This window comes from Hippoglossus stenolepis, chromosome 6, assembly GCF_022539355.2.
Source record: "Hippoglossus stenolepis isolate QCI-W04-F060 chromosome 6, HSTE1.2, whole genome shotgun sequence".
In the NCBI taxonomy this organism is placed as follows: Eukaryota; Metazoa; Chordata; class Actinopteri; order Pleuronectiformes; family Pleuronectidae; genus Hippoglossus; species Hippoglossus stenolepis.
The window spans coordinates 4,627,952-4,650,196 of record NC_061488.1 but is presented as its reverse complement, the minus strand read 5'-3'; the positions used below and the strand labels follow the sequence as shown (position 1 = coordinate 4,650,196).

The following is a 22,245-nucleotide window of genomic DNA, read 5'->3' as shown; positions in this document are numbered from 1 at the left end:
TCCTCTGGGAAACAGCAGTTGACACCTTGATTCCCAGGCCAGGTGAACCACATCACACACTGACTGGCTTTCATCAGGGTGGAGCTGCCGGGGCGACACACAGGGGTCAGGACTAAGAGCAGCAACGCATGACATATGTGCAATATATGCATATATTTGTATAACACATTTTAATACTTATACTACATATATACATGCATTTATAATCTGTAGTTTACATACTTTAAATATTTTATATCTCTTTTGATTTTTCTTATTTTTCTTCCTGTTGTAGGCATGTGATGAATAAATAAATGTAGTCTTTGGTTTGAATTCAAAAACATCAAAGTGTTAGAATTTGATCCTTTAAACTGTGTCCATAGAAACTACAACTCAAATGTTTGTGAGCCGATCTACCACTAGAGGGCAGCATCCCAACGTAGCTGGGTTACTTCACCTCATCACTAATGATAAAAACTCACAGGATAGTAAATATGGAAATGAAATTAATGAAAAAACAATGATATGTAACTAACGAAGAGAGAAGAACTATTAAACAAACACATTCAGGATTAAATGAAAAATAATAATTAATAATCAATAAAAACACATGACATTGAAAGGCGATTCCTAAGTGTGTCCCTCAGATATGAAAGAGCATTGTTTTAAATCGTGAAATATATAAATTATTTACACATCTCAAATGTGAGCTTCTATTTGTCTGAAACCCTGCATACAAATCTATAAACATACCACAGAGAACATGTGATGCACCAGAATGATGCCTGTGACTGACACCACATTGTAAACTCGCCATGTGTTGAATAATGTGTTTCCGTCCAGATTACATTAAGAGATCACTGACGCAAGAGAGCGTGTTTCCTGTCATCAGAGACGTTTCATCACAGTGAATTCTGAATGATGAGCTCTGACCTCCTGTTTTGTCTTTCTCACCCTGGAGGACAAAAATCTGTTCTGTCGCCCGGTTTGCAGGACACAAGAATGTCTCTCTTTGAGTCTTCCCACTCTGACATTCCTCCCCCATCCACTGCCCACGTACACTGGAGCACAGACGCAGGGATGCTCCACAACTGGGTTCACTTACGGGGACACCACATGTTGATGTCACTGGGCCACAGCCATAGACACAGGCCTGTACATGCGGATGATTGAGTTACAGGCGATCACGTAACAAAAAAAACGTGATGGTTGTTCACTTAATATATAGTTTGACCTTTGGGGAAATGTATTAATTCACTTTGTGGTGGATAGTAGATGAGATTAGTTAAGGCTGCAGTTGGCTTTGCTTTGCATTTAGACTGAAAACAGAGGGAAACCGGTGACTCTGTCCAGATGTTGGAGAATCTGACTACAAGCTCCTCTAAACCTCTGTAATTAAATCATTAACTCTTTATGACTGATCTAATACAGAGAATACAAATTTTCTATCTGTTACATGGTGTTAAATTGATAAGCAGCATTTTACTCTGGTGGCTGATCACGATGTAGTTAGTCGTGTCCGAAATCACTCGCTAAAAGTGAAGCCGAAGCATCTTGATTGCCCCCTGGTGGCAGGCTGCATTATAGGTCATAAACCCTACCTCCTCCGTGTTAGCAGATTGGACATCAACCAAATAACGTTTTCTTAAAGATGGCTTCTGTCATTTTAGGTCGTTCTTAAAACACTCGTGTATGTTCAACTGCTAATGTTTCTGATAAGTTTGGTTTTAATTAGTTCCGTAGTTTGACTCTGGCTCCAAATTCCCAAGATGGCAGCGTTCATATCCATCTTAGCTTCATTTCTGGATAGTGGGGGGAAGTGGGGACATCTTTATATACAGTCTATGGTCGTAACTACTTAAAAGCCCATAGTTTAGTTGTTTTTACCACCATCCGAAGTGGTCACGAGATAAATGTGGGCGCTCGTTAGATGATTAATGGAACGAAAAAGAATTCTGCTTCATATTATTTTCCGTCCTTCTCTCTAATCTTAGTTTTTTAATGAAATGTTGGAAGGTTTCACCTCTTTGGAGCTCAGACACTTGTTTAAATGAAACCATCGGAGACGTTTGGGAGAGGAATAGTTTCTCTGGCAGAGCCGCTAACGACTCATCTGCAATGTGCCAAGAGGCCCGAGCTAGACACGGAAATCCTTCAGAGCCGACGCTGTATTTTGTTGATTTTGCTATGTGAGAACTTGGTCTGAATAGAATCCAGTAACTCTAGCCGTGAAATAAATGAAAACAAGCACCTGAAAATGTACTTCAGCCCAGTACTTGAGTAAATCTACTTAGTTACTTCCCACCACGGCAAGAACACAATCACAATATGACAATGAGGTCACAGGAAGCCTTTATTCACAACTTGGTTTTGTGAGTGCGGCCTAGTTTTGAGGGGGCGTCGTCGCTGTCGCTGCTCTCTCCTAGCAAAGGTGTTGACGAGGGTGAGGAATGTTTTCCCAGGTCCCGCAGGAAAACACTCAGGAAACAGTACGTGATTCCTCAAAACACAATCACAAATCTAGGAGTCAGCGCTGAACACCTCCAGGAATTCCCTGAGACCAGCGTCTCCTCGCGGGCCTGAATGTGCGGCCGCAACTATGGGCTATGCTCTTGTTTTGATTCCTCTCCAGGCCCGGGACAGTCGCCATCACTGACTCACACATGTTGGCTCTTGGCTGACTCTGGACTTGAATGCTTTTTTTTCTCTCTCTCGCTCTCTCTCTCTCTTCAATGAATTTCCTCTTGTTTTTCCAGATACAGGCCGTAGATGAAATAGGGGTGTTATTGTCTCAAAGTTTCCTGGACCTGTTCAAGGTCAGGAGCCAGTTGTTTAAGAGTAAGCAGGGGGACTTTATAAAGTGTGTACGTGTGTGTGTGTGTGCAAGCAAAATCCCCCAAACAATGCAAAGCCCCGGTTGTCACTGTGAGACAGGGATTGGGGAAAGTTGTAGAGGCTGGAAGGGAAATGTCAGCTGTTACTACCACAGCTGCCATTCAGCTGGAAAAGGAAAAATAGCTTTGCCACAATGTGCTTATGTTTGCTCTCTTTTCTAATCGCAGCGAGTTCCGTCTCCAGCACAGAGTCTGAAACATGAGGCTCCACTGAACAGACGAAGACCGAAAACAGCGAGTGAGTCACGTGAAAATGACACGTTTTTTTCACTGCTGGAGATTAAACACAACTCCTAACCTGGGAATTTAAAAAAGAAATGCTGCCAAATGTATTTTGGTAATCATGAAATCTAAAAAAAACAAGTAATACAAGTGAGAAGAAGAAGAAGAAGACAGGGCAGCCAAAAAAAACCACGATGTGACTCGACAGACACTTAACTTCCTCTTTCCCCCCGAAAACTGTGGATCAATTTCTGTCTCGTTTTAGCCAAGTGACGTCACAGCGAAGAGAGTGTCCGCTTTCATAATCGTCATTCTTGTTTCTGTGAAGTTTGTGTGCGTGACATACTGGTTACAGCAGGACTCAGTTTTACCTGATGAGGAGTGTGTGTGTGTGTGTGTGTGTGTGTGTGTGTGTGTGTGTGTGTGTGTGTGTGTGTGTGTGTGTGTGTGTGTGTGTGTGTGTGTGTGTGTGAACAGCATCACATAAACGTACCTGTACATTAACTATAGACTTCATAGATATATAACTTTTCAAGGGCCCCGGACCCCCAGGTTTACTCCACATCAACGTAATTTGATTAATTAGCTCTTCAACATGTGTACGACTTTATATTTATATTTGAAAATCTTGTACAAACCCTCACTTGGACTCAAAGATCCAAAATAAGACAGCTTTTGACTCTGTTACCTGTGACAGTAGGGGTTCAGTTTAAAAAGACACAGAGGTAATGATGTCTAATCTACTGATCGGCCACATGGCTTTCATTGTGCTGCCATACAAGGGAGTAGCCCGTCAGATTTACCTTCAGCCTCAGCGTACCCTCAGGTTCGGATTGTAACGTTGTGTTTAAAAGGCCTGAAACGCCCGATGACACTAAGATACACAACTGAAGATATGTCCCTATCATCTGTGAACATCAACTGGTGGTTGGAATCTTGATAAGTGCGGTAGACCTTCAAACAGACAGGGGATATTCTCCATTTTGTCTGTTCTAAACAAAGATGAAGTGATTGGGCTTCAAAGGTGAAGGTCACAGTTATCTCACAAAACCTTGTTTGCCTTGTGAACGTGTTTGGTCAAGAACGCATCGAGGGAATCCTCTCAAATTCGGCAGACATGTTCACTTGGAGTCATGAATCAACTGATTAGATTGGGGGGGGCAAATATCAAAGGTGAAGGTCATCGTGGCTTCACAATAAAACAAATATTTCTGGCCTTTCAAGTCTGCCTTTGGGGAACTTCTTCAAAATCTGACCAGTTGTTGCTTGGATTCAAAGATTAATTGATTAGATTCCAGTGGTCAAAGGTCACAGAGTCTGGAAAGAAATGTCTGTGGACTGAATCTGCACTGGTTGGCAAAGGCACACAACCGCAGTATGGTAATTCTAGTTTATGACATTGTTCAAATTTGATTCTGTGTCCAGTAAAAAGAGAAAATGAATAATTCTTCCATAGAAGTTACAGTAAAGCTCCAACCAATCGGGCTCAGAGTCAGTTCAGATGACGCCATGGATCAGTTTCAGGTCATTCTCACACAGGGGAGTTTGTTTGTAATTTTTCTGAAGGTCATCATCAAACAGGAGCAACATGCCATCTTCCTAAAAGTGGAGAATTCCATTGCAATCGTGTTGATTTCTGGGAACACAGTACAGTATCTCTGGGCTCCATCCTCTCTGTTTTCCGGGAGCTGCATGGCTCTTGAAAAAAAAAAGGAAATAAAACCCTGGTGAGTCAACATCCTCTCTCCTCTTGGACAAAAAAATACTGCTCGCAGCATTCCTGAAGCCCAGACGCTCCCGCAGCACAGCCTGAGCCTTCAGGAGGCCACACTGATTTCATTTGCTCCGACGTGGTGGGAGATGAGGCAACACGCTGAACCTTTATCTGCCTGGACTGTGCAGCTCAGCCCGTGTGGACGTGGTAATTTTATATGTTCAGCATCCTCCTGGAAACAGAAACTGAAGTCCAGAACAGGCTGATCCCCACCACTTCCTGTCTTTGGAGACAGGAAGAAGTTGTGTCGCCAGGCTTCAACCCTAGAGGGGATGTTGTGGATGTTTACAGGCCTGAACAACCCAGACACAAATCTATAGTTTGGGGGCTTTATTTTACTGGAAAAAATTATGCCATTGGCAAATAATCCCTTTTAAATATTTAGCTGTTACAGTTTCTTGGAAAAGTTTTCAAACTGGAGCCACAGTTTGTTATAAGATAAAACCCCAGGACATTTCCTGCTATTGAATTTGGGGACTTTCTCCATCCACGCACACACTCACAGCTGTCAGAGGTTTTATATATAAAAGAGCTTCCATCGGTAACGCCTCGATGCACGGGTCAAAACAACAGGGCTGATTTAGTTTTAGATTATTGTGACAAAACTGTTAAATATTCCAACGGTTAGGTTTTGGTTTTGTTTGGACCCCAAAGCAGATTCCCAGGGACGGCACGAGGGCTGAGCACACGGAAAAAACTCTGCACTGAAGACACCAAAGCAAGGCACACAAGATTACATGAGAACACGGAGAAAACACAGGTAAGTACGAGTAATGATAAACGCTGCAAAACAATGCTTGACGGTATAAGGCACCTTTAAAAACACTGACGGTTCCCTGAGAGGAAGAACACAGAGCACCACCGAAAGAGACTTGGCAGAGCTGTGGAGTGAAGACCAGGCTTTTATAGTCAGGTTGATGAGCTGAGTGGGAACAGTAGTGCCCTGTCTGCTGCAGGAGAAGCCCGCCACACCCACTGCCACACACATGCCCTGCAGGAGAAAGAACAGAGAGAGAGAGAGAGAGAGAGAGAGAGAGAGAGAGAGAGACCAAAACAGAATCATCACACCAACTCCTTGGAAATGTTGTTTTTGATTCCACCACTATTTTGTTAAACCTCTTATACTCATGAGAGGCTCATTGTTACTCCAAGTAATACAACTTCTCTGGTTGGAGATGGAGTCAGTCCTGGACACTATAGGAGGGTTTTAAGTTTCAATAACCTAGTAAAGATTCATTTCATCAACAACTGGTTGGGAAACTGAACCTCCATGACGCTAGAAAGAATAGTGCTCCTAACATCTCTTTGTGTGGGTGTGTGTGTGCGTGTGACAGGACTTCAGCAGGTGGTTCCTTATCTGACTTTGTGTTCTCAAACATCATAAAACCATCATGAGAAAGAGGAACTTGTTTAATAACCGAACACACAGAGACACACTCTGTCAAACTCTGTGACCCTGACTTACTATTATTATTATTAATTTATTATTTATTTATACATTAAAGTTCAGGTGAAGGTGTCTTCTTAAACAAAGTAGAGTAGTGAGCTCATGTCACGTCTGGACCAGCTACTGTTATAAAAAGATGGTCTGGTCAAAATACACAAACGCACACACACACGTACATCCACCCACACACACACACACACACACGTTTGTACAGCTGTCTTAGTGAGGACACTCATTGGCATAATGCACTCCCTAGCCCCTTACCCGAATGCCCAACCCTAACCCTAACCCTAAAACTAAGTCTTAACACCCAAACAGTCCGATAAAGGGGGGGTCACAAAGTGAGGACCAGCCAAAATGTCCCCACTCCGTTGGTTGTAGACTCAAACTGGTCCTCACAAAGATAGCTGAACAAGAGCACACACACACTATGCCACATACTTATTTCCTCTTCAGGATCGTGACAGGTGTGAACGTCTGTGTTACTGAATATGCTTTTATTTCCCTTTGCTGCTCATATGTCAGGCAGCTATGACCATTTAGTTTAAAGCCAACACAGAAACACAACAGCTGCATGTGAAGCTAATCTCAGAACAAATGTCGCACTGACTGGATCCTTCTTTTTCTTTCCCTGTGTATTAGTCGGTGACTAATTCTGTGGCATTACATCCTGAAGTGAATCATCATAGATTTAATCTTAATACAACTAATAGTTTTTTTCTGTCCAGCTAACAAAAAACATCAGCGCTGCACCAGATCTGGAATAAAGATGTGGAGTGTGTGTACGTGTGTCTGTGTGTCTGTCTGTCTGTGTGTGTGTGTGTGGGTGAAGTAATTTAAGGTCTCTGTAACCAGAGATAAGCACACGACTCGGTGATGAATAGGAAGTGTTGCTACAGTAACTGAACCCAGTTTATTATCTTCGCAAACAACTTCACCTTCAGTTACCTCCTCTGCTGCGGTAAAACAAACACTGAGCATCGTCCCACAAAGACTCACAAAACTGTGACGTGCATTCAGCCGTTGGATTTTTTTACGACACCTTTGTTGACCCTGAGATTCAGGAGCAGGATCTAATAGATCAGGCGGTGACTTTCTCTGAAGAATTTAAAACAGCGCTGCTTTTATAGTGAAAGAGCTTTGGAAGGATTGTTTGTTAATCTTCTGTTATCAGTTAATATGTTGACATACGTTCTGTGGATCCATCAGACTTGTGTTGCTGCAGGAAAACATTTAAGGGACCAGATCTACTCTCTGATAAAACACACAGCTGTCCTGCTCTTAAATAAGAGTCTGGTTGTGTTCATTAACAAGCTGCTGGGTGGAAATTATGAGCAGCAGGAGAGAAGCTGTTAAAGCCTCAACTAGACTATAAAACCTTTAAGCAACCAGCTCGCTGCTGCTGAAGCCAAATGCACGTACAGATTATAAAGAGCATTCATCACTTTGCATGTATTTCACTGGTCAGACGCTGTAGTTGGAGAACAGTTGCACAGTTGAGTCTGGTTGTCTGATCACTCTCCTGGTAAAAGGTGATGGAGGGAGCTGCCATGAGGAGACACACCACTCATGAATCACTACATAGTGAGTTTGCCGTTTTCTAGTCCTGTCCGAATGTTAAGAGCTATTTTATACCCTATATAGTGGACTCATTGTTTCCCACAATGCATTGGGAAAAGTAGAGTACAAACAATGGTCACTGACAAGCACTAACGAGCAATTAAACTGTCATCATTTGCGCTTGTGACAGAGAGATGAGAAGAGAGACAGAAGCCGGAAGGGCCCGACCTTTCGTAACAATGTAAATATGAGCGGCGCATCGCAGCAGTAAAAAAGTGTATTTCTACATTTAAGTAATAAAAATTACGAAACCTTTGACAGCCGCACAAAGGATTCATAATTTGTATTCAAAATAGAAACATTTAACCAGGGAGAGTGATTAACCAATTGCTCATTGCTCTGCCTCCTCCACGCTGATTCATCCAGGACACATTGACGGCCACGTGCGCTGAACACGTCAGGATTAAAGCACCGAATTCTGTATTTCACACGTGATCCTGTGCGATGTTAACGTCCCTGCACCTTCACCTGCTCTCAGTTATTCAAACTCACACACTTATAGTCAAACAATGAAGTAATCACACTGAAATGAGGTTATATTTTAAGCCTGTCGTCGGCTCTACTCTCTCCTAGCTTTACGGTGGATTTCCGGCACATGTGTCACCCGCATCCTGTTTCTCGACAGCCCACACATGCTCCTCTCCCTCTATCAGACACAGCCGCCTGCGCTTTATGACGCCCAAGCTTTCCCTTTTTATACATCTCTGCTTCAAACCGGTTCAATTCCTTGCGAAAAGAGAATAAACTTTGTGGTTTTGTCTGGTGCTTCTTTGTTCTCTGTACATCGATGTGCCAAAAATAAGTGCTGAGCACAAACGGCTCAACTGCTTCCTTATTTTAAACCAACGCGAGCGTCTGCACGGATCCATTCGTTTGACCAGAGGCCACTGACGGCCAATCAGAGGTGTTGACGCACTCAGCAATTGAGAAACATCTTTCTGGTCTGAGCCGTTTCACCACAGAGACTCAACTGTGGCCCTGTCTGCTTCCTCTTTTCAAATCCCACATGTCATCAGTGACAGGCAGTGACAGGCCAGGAAAACCTGCTGCTCTACAGATATATAATAAAAACCCTATAGATGTAGACCATTCTTTCTTTATAGCAGTTTTGAACGTTTCTATGTTTTAAAGATACATTCATGGAGTTATGGCATCCTGAGTGTGTGTGTGTGTGTGTGTGTGTTTGTCTCACTACTCTACTTCTGTCTAATGACACCATCACCCCGATTTTAAGTTGTCATAAATGGATTCATTTATAAATCAGCGACCGACAGTCTGAGTGAAATATGAACATTATTTTTCCCTCCTCAATTTCATGTTATTCTGTCCATTAGCTGTTGCAAACAAACACACGCCAGTAAAAACACAACCTCCTTGGTGGAGGTATTAATAATAAAGTTATGTGTGCATCAATAAAAGAATTCACACAGATATTTCAGAAGTTACTTTACCTCGTAATATATTACTTTTTATGCAGTTATGGATGGAAAGAACTGTCCTAACTACACATTTTCTTGCTCAACACTTTTGGTTTTTAGTCACAACCACAGTCTGTGTTGATCAAACTCCTTCGACCTTTGGAAACCAGAAGCTCCAGAAGCAGAAATGAAGTCCTTCCTCAAACCGGCTGCACAAACAAATCCAAAGCTCTGAATCAACAGCGGTGCTTCAGCAGTGGGACGAGATTCAAACCTTTGCCACAGCATTATATTGACCAGCCCCCCCCCCCCATCCTAACCTCCCACTTGGTTAATTACTAAGCACCAACTGCACCCTCCTTGTTTGGGCCCTCTGTTTCTGCTAAATGGCCCTTTCACACGTTGTCGTTAGTGTACCGTCATCTTGACTAATTATCCCCTCGTTATGCATTCAGCCCAAAACCATGTTTCAAGCATTAGCAGTCCTGCATAACAATCCCTTGTGTCAGCGTCCATTCCAGGACACCCCCCTCCTCCCCCTCCTCCTGCCTCTTCTTCTCACAATAGAGGAGCGAACGTGAAGACGAGGGCCCGGCTCCAACACATGGCCACATACCATCGCTCCCCATCATCAACAACTCTTTGACGCGTCTGTGAATGAGCGGCGGAGGACAAAAGGGATCAACTGCGCAGAGCCAACGGAGAGAGTGACCACCGTGACCTCACGGGTCAGCTGGGAGCCAGGAATGAAAAGACTCCAGGCGACCCCCGCCCAACACACTCGCACACATGCACACGCACAATCCGGCAAGCCCTTGGACAACCGAAGCCGCCATGGGAATATGGGAGCGTGGAAGCGGGAGGAATCAGCAATCGTCTGCAGGAGCTGAAAGAAGCCGGTTGTGTTTGGAATTCTGGGTCATGCCTTTCTCCGCACATTCCTCCCTGTTCTCCCAACAATAAACTGTGTCAGAGTCCACACAACGGCCTCCATTCTGGATACCTCGCACCCCGAACCACCCCAAACCACACATTAACCTCCAAAACCTGGGTGATAACATTATTAAATGGAGGGGGAATTTATGGGCCTAATAAATTTTGCAGCACCACGTGGAAAAAAGGTCACATCTCGACTGAGGGAATAAGAAAAAAGATTGTGTGCACACTCGAGGTCTGGGTGCTAATTTGAGTTTGGCAGCTACAGTTCCCACAGACAGTTGTGGCTTGTGGAACTAAATAGATTTCCAACAAAGCTCCGCTCAAAATAACGCTCCATTATTTTTAATTTAGGGAACTGGGAAAAATAACATCCATCTGAATCATCTGATGTAGATATCAAAACGTACAAAATGCTGCGTTGCACAATTACACTCGTAACAGGCCATTTATTCAGCTGACAAAATAAAAGTCTTGCATGCAGTAAAAACTGAAAAATGCTTCATTCTGTACATAAACCAAACGTGTTAAAAATAAATAATAATAACTTAAACAAGAGATGAACAAATGTAAAGGAAAAGTCAAGTCCGGCTGGGAGAAGCCACAGCCTGAAGCCGAATGTTCGTCAATTCACAACTGTTGAGCCGTCACTCTTTGGTCTCTTCACTCTTTACCGGCTCCGTTTTCTTTTGGCAGCTTTAGTCTGACAGTCACTGGTGCTTTTAAAGTCATTGGGTCTGTTCTCTGTGGCGCTCAGCTCACAGCTTGCTCTCCTCCTCCTCCAGCGGTCGGTTGAGTCCTGGGATGAACTTGAGGAGGCGCCTGCGGAAGCTTTTCTGTTTGGGCTTCCTCTGCAGCGTGTTGAACCCTCCCTGCTTCTCGCCCGACGAATTGGATCCTCTCATGTAGCTGCGTGTGCTGGCGCTGCGGGTCAGCTGCGTTTTGGCCGACGTGAAGAGCTCGCTGGCCGGTCGGAGACGCTGCACCTTCTGTGGCAGCTGCAGCTCTTTCTTTTTGCCGGCACTTCCGTTGTCTGAGTCCACGCTGCCGTCCACCTGGTACAGGCAGGTCTGGTACAGAGGGTCGTCCTCTGTGGCCGTGCTGAGGAAGCTGGCGCTGCTGCTGGTGCTGCCAGTGCCGAGCAGGGCCCTCTGGGCGGCGGGGCTGGGAGCGCCGAGGCTGCCGTACACGCCTGCCGACTCCAGGGACTCGTACACTGCGGCATCACTCATTACTATACCTGCAGGAGAGAAGGGACGAGTTAGGACAGTGCACTAATATAAATTTAACTCCATAATTGAACACAGACGTAGAAATAGTTGAACAATTCAGAACGAAAGCCAGACAGATGTGGAGTTTTGGGATCTGATGCCAATACTGAAATTAATTTTACTGATACAGTTGATTCCTAAGATGTCGTTATCAAACCCTTATGACAACAAATTTAATTGAGGGCTGATATTTATACAAAACTTGACTATAAATAACTTTGTATAGAAAGGAAACCAAATACATCCAAATATCTAGAACTTTAATTAAGAAAATAAACTTTTTTGAATGTAAATATAAACATGCACATCCTTTCTGCATTGTTTATTCTGTAAAATAAAAGTTTTCACATCAGCAAACAGGAAATCTGATGCCGATCTGTCTCTGAAAGGCTCATATCAGATGATTTGTATCAGTAAATGAATAAATTGACCAGGCTCTGTTCAGAACTGAGGACAAGATTTGAAATCTTAAAGCCCTTTCAGCTGCATGTCTATATTTTGCATTTATTATTATCGGAACATTTCCATATGTTTTTAATATTTCCATTATCCCTGGCTGAACAAGTACTGACACCGAGAGGTTCGTAATCACTCACCGTGAACGAGCCGCTGCTCTTGCACCATCAGCGACCGATATTCATCCCACTTCTCGTGAAGCGTTTGCTGAGAAGAGAAAACAGATGCAGGTTTTAACGACTGAGACACGAAAACCACAACATACAGTGTCAACACACGACTCGCGGGTCAGGAACTGGGACTTAATCCCTGAAGTAAAGTGGAAAAATGCTCATCGAATGGCTTTTTGCGTCAAGGGGGATATTTCAAAAGTCCCAGCAGTATGTGTGAAACTCTGAGTGACGAGAGAGTCTCAGTTTCATAGTGATTTACGTGGTCTTTATTCAGATGGTGGTTTTATTTAGTTTCTCTCCAGCGAGTCCTCGACTGCATCGTATTAAGTGACAACATCATTTTCCAACATTTGCATCTAGCGCTCGACCGATGCAGCAGCAGCAGGTTAATCTTTAAAATGTTGGATTAGTGCCTCAGAGAGCGGCTGTGTCGCGGCGGATTAGAGCCGGACAGCTGCTGTAATCTTGGGGGAAAAGCTCGCACACTCGAGCCACTTCACGGGCAGTGTTGCTAACGGCCAGGAGCGAAGAATGTCTGCAGAAAACTGCTGATGCAACAGGTGGCGCTGCCGGGGAGACAGGTGTGGGAGGGGGGGCGGGGAGGTGGTGTCTATATCAGGCCTGTTAACAGAAGTCCAGTGTGTGTGTGTGTGTGTGTGTGGCTAATGGCTGACTAATGCAGCGACAGCATGAGGGAGTAAACCCACCTTCAGATACTGCAGCCGCGCTTCCAGCTCGGCTTTTCGGATCGAGTCGCTGTAAACCGTCTCCAGCCTTTAAGTGAGAAAGCAGAAGAAGAAGATCAAAGGCTCGTAAGTGGAACAGGAAGCACTTCATAAAAACTACAAGGAAAAGTCTCTTTTCATCAGACAGTTGTGGGAACGCTTCAGACAGTTTTCTAAAGGGGGGGTGGTTTACAGGCTGCTCGTTTTCACTCTTACACTTTATATACGGGCTCAAGTTGTAACTTTAATTTGATGATGTCAGTCACTGTGATGCGGTTTCACCTCACGTCCTCGCTGACTGTGACTTTAATGTTTTACGAGCAGAGCAAGAGGGTGAGGAGGAGGGAGCGGGTTCAAATTAAACATCCGCTCAGTGAACTGACAGAACCGTTTAATGACTGTTTTTTTTATCAGGGATTAATCTGCTGGTTATTTACTTTGACAGTCCTGAGGCGACAAAAACTGGTTTAACGACGTTCACGTCTCACGATTGAAAAACTGCAGCCAACAGATAATAAATTTAAATAGTCAACCATTATATTTGGCGGTTGACTAATTGTTTCAGCTCATATAAAACAATTTCACAGTGATTCAGAATTAAAGACAGCAGTGAGACCTCCCATGAAAAAGGTTGTGTTTTAACTCGAGTGTTTCTTCGTGTGTTTGTTTATAAGATGTATTACACACAAAACAAACGGATTACCACAGAACTTGGTGGAAGGATGTGGTTCAATTCTGATGCTGATCCAGGAAATGCATTTAATCCCTTTCTTTAATGTTGAACACTGAGAATAATTCATGGGTCTTGATGATAAAAGAACTCAGGCATGTTTAGAGCACTGATATCTGTACGTGTGTGAAAATGTGGTGCAGCTTGATTTCATTAAAGGGCCTCAGGGGCCTCGGTGGATGTACAGTGACATTCTATTTAACAATATGATGGAAACCTGCAACCGACTTTGGGTTTTATCGAAAGGACTACATCCTCATCTTTCTCTCATGTCACACAGGAGTTGGTGAAAAATACAACTTAAAACTTCCAGATATTTAAAACACTAAAACCAAAAAGGATCAAATGAGACGGAGACATCTTTCTTGTATTTTTACAATATAATTATAAACATCTACAGCTGTTGTTGTTGTTTTCAGTGAGTGTGTTTTTACCTGAGTGTGTTTCCACAGGCCCGGATGAGCTGGACGATCTCTTTGTGCCGAAATCCCTCCACGGAGGCTTCGTTCACACTCGCGATGGTGTCTCCTGCTCACACACACACCAAACAGAAGAAGTGTGTTAACCAGCAGCCGTCAGGATGCACGTCAATCCTCTGTGGCTTCAGTTCCTGCGAAGCTGAACCGAGGCTGGTTTGATTCTAAATGAATCCTTCAAACATGTGCAACGCAAATGTGTGAAGGATTAATCACAATTTCCGAGAGCATCATCAACCACACGTCAACATCGTGTTGTGTCTGAGCCTCCGTCCAAACACCAACATGTTTGATCTTCTATAATGTAGATGAGGTAAAGCAGCGGAAACACATTTTGTCTTTGATGCTTGAGACTTTAATTTAAAACGTTAAATTATCTAAATAGTTGACTTGTTTTGTTGTTTTTTAAGATCAACAGATACAGATATAGAGTTGGTTTGTTTACTGATGAGAGTCCCACCCGTGGAGCCGTGTGAAGTTATTGGACGCAGCGTGGACTCTTCAGGCGTGACAGCGGCCCTTTGTGAGCTCTCGGCACAAAGCCTATTTTCCTCTTTCAAACGACGACGCCTCCTCTGCCTAAAGCGATGAAGTCATTGTGTTCGCAGCAAGACGCTGGGAACAAAAGAGCGAGCACGCGAGGAATGTAGGAAGTGAAACTGAAGTGACATGTGCAGGTCGGACAGCGGAGGAAGATCAAAACATTGAGTTTTTTTCCATCGGGCTCCGAGCGGACAGCTTGTGACTGAACGGTCACAAGTTTGAAAACCAGAGAGAATTTATAGAAGCGAAGCTGCAGAGCTGCTGCTCCTCATCTCACTTTTGAAAATGTTTTCTAGTCAATGTTTCACAGATCCCTGAAGCTGCTGCTTTATTAATGCTTTATGCTTAACGCTGTACATATTCTGACACATAATATATTTCTTTACACTGTATATACCGGTTTAATCACATTTATATATTTTTTCTATACATTGTTGTATATTTCTATTTCTTTATACTCCTCCACCCAAGTACTGCATGCTACTTATGTGTTGTCTTCTGCTGATTTCTTCAGACTTCTTATCTTATCTTATCTTATCTTTGAGCGATAAAAAAAAGGGACCTAACAGAAAGTGAGACCTGTTTACCAAATAAAAACAACACGTCCTTTAAAGCTGGCATTTGGGAGGTGGTCGTCGCTTCACGCCGGCACATTGGCGAGAGGAGCCGACACGTACGCGTTGGCTGAAAAAGCCGCTCGCCGAGTGGTTTATCGACTGGAAAATGAGCTGACAGGAAGTCATGTTTGTACTTCCCTAAACAGCTGGCAGAAACTCGGGGTGATGTTGTTGACTCACGGTAAACAAGTGTCAGCTGGCGAGGAACGGACGAGCTGAACCAAAAGCTCCCGTCACGCTCACTTCCCCTCATTTCTTTTTCTAGTATTTTTCCAGCCTATTTCAGGCTCAGATGCAGCTCAGATAAAAAAAACTAAACAGAGAAATACAAAACATCAACTCACCGACTTTGAGTCCTGCCTGCTGGGCCGGGCTGTCGCCGTGCACCTTGCACACAAACGTGCACATCTCCACCGAGTTCTGGTCCTGATGGTGGAGGCCGTAGGTCTGGAGGAGACAGAACAACAAACACTGAACATGAGAAACGGTTCCTTTCCTTCCTCAAGCTTGATACGTCAGCATTATCTGACACAATGTGGCTGATGTCAGCAGGTTCAAGATATTGTGGCCCTGCGACGATATGATGATAAACCACTGAACGAGTCGCTGAGGAAGCCACGGCGGACGATGCAGGAAACAAGATTTTATCACAACACATGCCGAGACATGCCACATGCAAAGTACGAGGTGGGTTTCTCTTTATCTGATTAAACTAAAACTGCAGGTAGAGACATCCAAAATAAAACTGACACGGAAATCAGCCAATTTACTAAGACGCTGCTCTCATGAAGAAACTGAAACGTCAGTAGAGCCAATACGTCCACCAAGGCCCAGCAGGCCCCGGAAATTCAGTCAAGCATGGAGGAAAATCCTCTCACAATGTTTTAGAAAGTGAAAAAACATTTTCCCTGACCCATCTCACATCCTTCCATCAGGTTTTTATGGAAATCCATCCAGACGTTTTTCCACAATCCTGTTAACTCACAAACTAAGTGGTGAAAGTGTAACCTCCTTGGCAGCAGGTTCACCTTAATAGAAAACTTTTGTAATCTTTCATCGCTGCATCTTCACTTTTGAAAGCTTCAGTGATGGAAAGTAATTAAGTAGATTCACTCAAAGTATGTATAAATAAAATATACATACCTTTAAAGCTACAATTACACTTTACTTTACAGATAAAGGTTTTATCTTTTATCTGAAATGCCTGTAAATGAGGGCAGCAACAAACAGGGTTTTCCTTGACGATTAATATGATGATCAGTTATTAATCAGTTAATAATCTGGTCTATCGAAGCTCTAATAACAGCGAGGCCTTTAAAAGTCTCGCTTTGTGTCACTAATGATCTAAAAGCCAGATATTCTGTTCCACCGAGAGGAAACAGAGCCGATTAAACTAATATCCCTGATGTGGTTTGAGTCTGACTTGCTGAGGTAAATGATGTGAGCACTTCCTCCACCACTGGCAGGCCTAAACATTTTGTTGTCGTAGAAACAGTGTTGGTTACTTCCACACCCATTTGCATTATCTTCCCTGTTTCAGTCACCGCAGTCCCTCCGCAGAAGGTCACAGACACACTTCCCCTAAACGACTACTTCAGTTCACAGGCTGCTGCAGGAGCCTGAAGCTCAGCCGACAGGTCGAGAGGCAGTTAACACGGGAGCCATCAAACTTTCCATCTGCACACAAGTGTTCCTCTGAAAACACGAATCCAACTTGGAGGAATTTTGTCTAATGGAAATTAGCAACGATTCAGATCTGAGCCTCGCTGCTGGTTCCCAACAATAAACCATGCAAATGTCGTTGGAATGCAAATGTCACATTTACATCCCGGGCTCCTGAGCTCAACGTCAGTGTAAACTGAACAGACGGCGAGGGAGGAGAGCCGCCACTTAAAAAAACCCGAGACTCCACATTCATCTCGGTGTTCCTCCGCTGGCCGTCAAACTGGCCCTCATGATCTTACTTCCCTCTGGCCACAGGCAGGAAGGGTGGGAACCTCCGACCCAAACACAAATAGAACAATATATCTTTTCCTCGACGCAGCATTTCACCTCAAAATAACTCTGACTAACCACTGGAGCTCGGCAACGTTCACATTATTGTAAACACTTGATCGATGCCTCGCAAAGTATTTAGAGAATGAAGGCCTGCGCGACAGAGCCGACATTGTGCGGCGGCGCTTGGGGGCGACACGAGGCGAGATCACACAGATATTGAGGTCAAATGTGCGAAGCCTCCGAGTGCGATGAGAGTAGAGCAGGTATTACATGGCGAGCGTGTGAGTAAACCACACGGCTTAAAATACACAAAAACACACACATCTCCTCTTCTCTCCAGTCATGGGACTAAAATCCACAAATTATTTGACTGATGCGTGACCTTTCACCCCCGGCGCAGGCGAATGCTCGGATTAAGAGATTTACAAGATGTGGATCCTTGACTTATGTTTCATCCGTTGATAGCGATGATGTGGCCGATCAGAGGAATCCTGTTAAATAGCACTCACAACGTTCAGACCCCCCCCCCTGCTGTTAATCCTCTTACCTGGATCTCAAAACCAAACGAATCCTCCTCGTTTTTCTCCAGCACCACCACGTTCCTGGGAAACAAGAGACATTTGGTTTATTTTGACTCTTCTCTGTGCAGCAACTCGTTTTATATCCTAAATTTTCCTCCTGGAATCTTCCTGTAAAGGTGACGTCAACTACGTGAATAAACCTCATTCCTGCTTGGAGAAAAACTAACAGACAGAGAAAATGACTCTGATTAATCAACTGTTCCATTAATAGAATCATATTTTTGGTAATTATCAATCTGCCAACTATTTGTTTATTCTGGAACAAACGTTAATCATGAGGTCAGAGGCGTCACATGTCTTGTTTTTGTCTGATCGACTGAAACTGTTTGAGTTTAAGGAAAGAGACTAAGAAAAGAAAATATTTAAATCTATAATGCTAAAACCAGTGATTTTAAACATTACTGCTAAAAGATGTTTATTTTTTAATCATCAGAAACATTTAGCATAACATTTATTTATTTAGATATTACAGAAAGTCAATAGTTTTTGTTTGTATCCAACATCTGGATCTTCCCTGTGTGTCCTAATCTAAATTGCATGAGGAGGTGGTCTCTGCTGCACAGGACGTCCTCTGTGTCCAGCAGCATCTGGACGTCACAGACAGACGAACAGAACAAAGGCTCTGAAGGATCTCTCAGGCAGAGGCGGTTAAAAGAGATGAAAATTCATGACAGACCTCAAGAATATCACAGAGAACAATGTCTGCCATCACTGAAGCTCAGTGTGTGAGTGAGGGGCTTTCACTCTGAGATGAAGCTGCTCATTAACAGAGTGAAGACAGAAGAAGAGGAGGAGGAGGAGGAGGTGGGGGGAACACAGGATGAAGATGAAGGATGAATCTCAGCGAAGTGAAGGAGGAGATAGTACCTTTGTGGTTCTGGTGACAGTGTCAGGGGTTTCCACTTCTGCAGGCCGCCACCCTGCGAGGAGAAACAACGAAACAGGAGCGTGTCAGACACCTGCTTGAGGTTGACGCTTGGTTACTCATGAGGGTGAAAACCCCCAAAGTTCCCGGACACACCTCCTGCACACATGAGTGCATCAACCGGTCCAGCGAGTGCGAAAAGCCGCACGCGTGTCCCCCACGCACCATGTTTGTGTTTCTCAGTCACTGGGCCACTTTGTGACGATATAGAAACACAAGCTGGAACCAGAAATACGCGTCGGGCTGCTCTTTGTTTACTTCTACCAGTCGCATCATCAAAAAGGGAGGACGACCTAATTTTAGCTCCAGTTCCAAACTCAAATCAGCTTCAGGCGCTCAGACTGTTGATCTGTCTGATATTTGCAAAATCATTTAGAGCTTTTTTTAAATTGCAGCCTGTTAAACCAACGAATAAGACACATTTGATTATTTATGACTTGGGGAGAATGAATGCATGTCTCTGTCTGGTTGTTTGTGAGCAAGATGAAGTAAAAGTGGACGGATTCACATGAAAGTTGGTGAAAAGTTGTGGTTTGGCTTAAGGGAGAAGACATTAAATTTTGGTGCGGATCCGGATCAGGGGGCAGATTCCAGGACTTTCTTTAACATTGTGAATTAGGACTTTTGACAATGTCATTGATTTCTCAGAGAATAATTCACGGACCTGGATTAAACAAATCTGTCAGATTGAGGATATTTCTGTGTGTGCGTGCAGCACCAAATAAAAATCAGGATCTAGTGGATTCAAACCCGGCTTCACACTGGGACTGTGGCTCTTCCAGTTACACACACATATGTCTTTTAAGTTTTCTTCCCCCTTGAGACACACAACACCTCAGCCACAATAAGTGCATTGAGCGAGAGCCCCAGTCAACAGCAGGTCAGGACCCTGCCCTACCTGCCTGTGTCAATAAGGAAGGTATCTGTCCGGGGCGGCTCCACTAAATCACTTACAATCAATCCGCCTCTGTTCCAACTCAGTTATTTTCAAATGCTGGCCCCTGTGAAAGGGCGGCTTTGTGCTGCGGCCGCTCTGGGCAGTAAAATGTTGCTTTCTTTATGCCCCGACACTTACAGAATTGTCCCGTGCCCGTCTCAATGAGTGCATTTATTCCCCCACGTAAACCGCAGAGTCTGACTGGGGGCGGCTGGGAGCAGGATCTCCATCCCTGTGTGTGCACAATGCACTGTTGTGGCCGCCGGCTGCAGCTACACGGAGCGTTTGTGATGTTGTAGGTCTGTGGGTTACTGTGCGTCTCTGTGCAGGACACTGGGACACATGGCTTTACACTGTGGTTAACGTTTTACTTTGAGGAAATAAAGATTTTAGATTTTAAAATCAACTGAGCTTTTTAGACATGGGGATTTATCAATGTTTAGCTGAGTTATTATCCAACAGTGACTGAAGCTGGTGTCGTTCTTGACCATCAGAGGTGGAGGCCGTCAGTCCTGGCAACTGCTCCTCTGATGTGGCTTCAGTAAGATGTTGTAATCAGGTTAAAATGATCCAGTTAAAGGGATCGATAGGATTATCTTTGAAGTTGTATTCAGGGTGCTTTTATTTTGAAATATAGATAGGAACTGATATATAACCTGTTTATTTTCATTTTGATGTGTTTGTGCTGTTTATGTTCAGTTCAGTTTACTTTTATACACAACTTCATGGATATGTGGATATGTGAAATAACCAAATAAAGATTAAAAAAGAGATTAAACAACATCTGGAGAGTGATTTAAAAAGTGGATTTAATTCTTCTTCGTGGCCATTTTTCAGCAAAATGAGCTCAGACGTTAATTAATTTAAATAACTAACATATACAAATGTCAAATTAATCTTCATAAGGGTTTAAGTGACCTCATGAGGACCTTATGAGAAGGACTTTTACTGTTTGGATGTTGATAATTTAAAGTTACAGACTTTTCATTGAGTCTCTTCTCCCAAAGGTTTGAATATTAAACCCAAACTCTGTACGATTTTCACGTTTTGTCTACAAAAACAGATTCCAACAACAACTCCCAGGAAAGACCCTGAGAGACCCTGGACTACCTGACACAGCATCAATCACACACAGCGTTTGGGTGGTCCGCACGCTTGCCCCCTGACCGGGCTGCTACTGTTCACAGTGAGACGCTGTCTGCAGATTCACTGGGAGCAGCATTTTTCAAAACACAAAGAATTCCACATGTGAGGAGAATAAACCCAAAATATAGATTTATCCAGAGCCTCTGGTCAATCTTACAAATACATAATCTCCTCTTTCTAATGATCCTACAAGTGATTTATTTATCTTTCAATAAAATGTTGTTATTTATCTTTATCTTTAAATAAAAAGCTTGATTTATCTTTAATTTGCTGAGCTGGTCCCTGGACACCATTCATCCCAACAGCAGACATGTGACTACACATGTTTTGATGCAGATAAAACAAGTAGGTGAAATTGTTTTACCTCTTAAACTTGATATTAAACAGGTTTAAGTGACTTTTATCAAAAAGTTAGAGCTTCAAAATGTCAAATTAAGCAGCAGAAAAGTGATTTAAAAGTTGTTTTCATTCTACAGGAGCCAGCGAATCAGGACACAGGCTGGAAATAAACTGAGCTGGTGAATGAGCTGAATGAGCTGAACACATGAAGTGTTTAAATTAACTTGTAATCACCTTCTTGAAGTTCCTGGGCAGCGTCCCTCCGGAATAAGCCAGAGTCTTGTAGCTGTAAACCTCGGAGGAGCCGCTCTGCACCTCCACGGTCCTGCAGCTGTCCGACTTGGACGAGGGGAAATAAATGTCGTGGTCCTGGGCTGCGGGTCCAGACTCGGGTCCGCTGGAGTTCACTTTCTTCAGCCTCCTGAAAGTCATGATGCGCTCATGTGCGGCTCAGAATAAACCCTTAGAAATAACACTAATAATAATAATAATAATGGTAGATGTGGTCTGTTGTGAAGAAGCTGTTGTCCTGCAGCAGAGCAGATGATGACAGAGTCTGAGGAGCTGAAGCCTCCAACAAACAACTTCTTCTCCTCCTCTTCTTCTTCTTCTTCTTCTTCTTCTCCTCAATGTTTCTGTTTGTTCTTCAGAATAAAGTTGGGGGCGGGGCCTCGACGCACATGAGCTGACGCGTCGCTCTGCTGCCTTCACGTGCATCTCGGGAATTTCACATGCTCGTTAAAAAGGCCAAGTGAATATCACATAACTGTTGTCCTGGAAAATGTACAAATGTTTATTTATGCTGTGAAGTTTTTTGTTTTGCCACTTGACACATTTTAAAATCTAGCTGCTCCCTGAAGTTGTCTTGTCCTCCTCTCTCTTTTTTAAATAAACTAAACACTTACTTAACTAACAACAAGTACATTTGGGCAATATTCATATTTATCATTTACCATCTCCATTTATTTATCTTCTTTTGAATAGATAGATAGATAGATAGATAGATAGATAGATAGATAGATAGATAGATAGATAGAT

The 22,245-nt window shown here is 43.4% G+C and overlaps 1 protein-coding gene and 1 long non-coding RNA gene across 2 annotated transcripts; one reads left to right on the top strand and one right to left on the bottom strand.

Annotated features, from left to right (window-relative positions):
- Window positions 1-10,706: 10,706 nt before the first annotated feature.
- On the bottom strand, window positions 10,707-21,866 carry tamalin (trafficking regulator and scaffold protein tamalin). The gene is made up of 8 exons (XM_035158850.2): window positions 21,442-21,866; window positions 18,728-18,780; window positions 17,827-17,881; window positions 15,626-15,728; window positions 14,080-14,173; window positions 12,898-12,964; window positions 12,158-12,224; window positions 10,707-11,530 (listed from the first exon to the last, which is right to left on the bottom strand). Exons 1-8 carry the CDS (start codon window positions 21,637-21,639, stop codon window positions 11,049-11,051), a joined length of 1,119 nt encoding a protein of 372 aa, XP_035014741.1. The 5' UTR covers window positions 21,640-21,866; the 3' UTR covers window positions 10,707-11,048.
- Window positions 12,808-14,911, top strand: LOC118110786. Its single transcript, XR_004696998.2, has 3 exons — window positions 12,808-13,002; window positions 14,098-14,434; window positions 14,532-14,911. It is a non-coding gene; the product is annotated as an uncharacterized LOC118110786 (long non-coding RNA).
- Window positions 21,867-22,245: the final 379 nt, after the last annotated feature.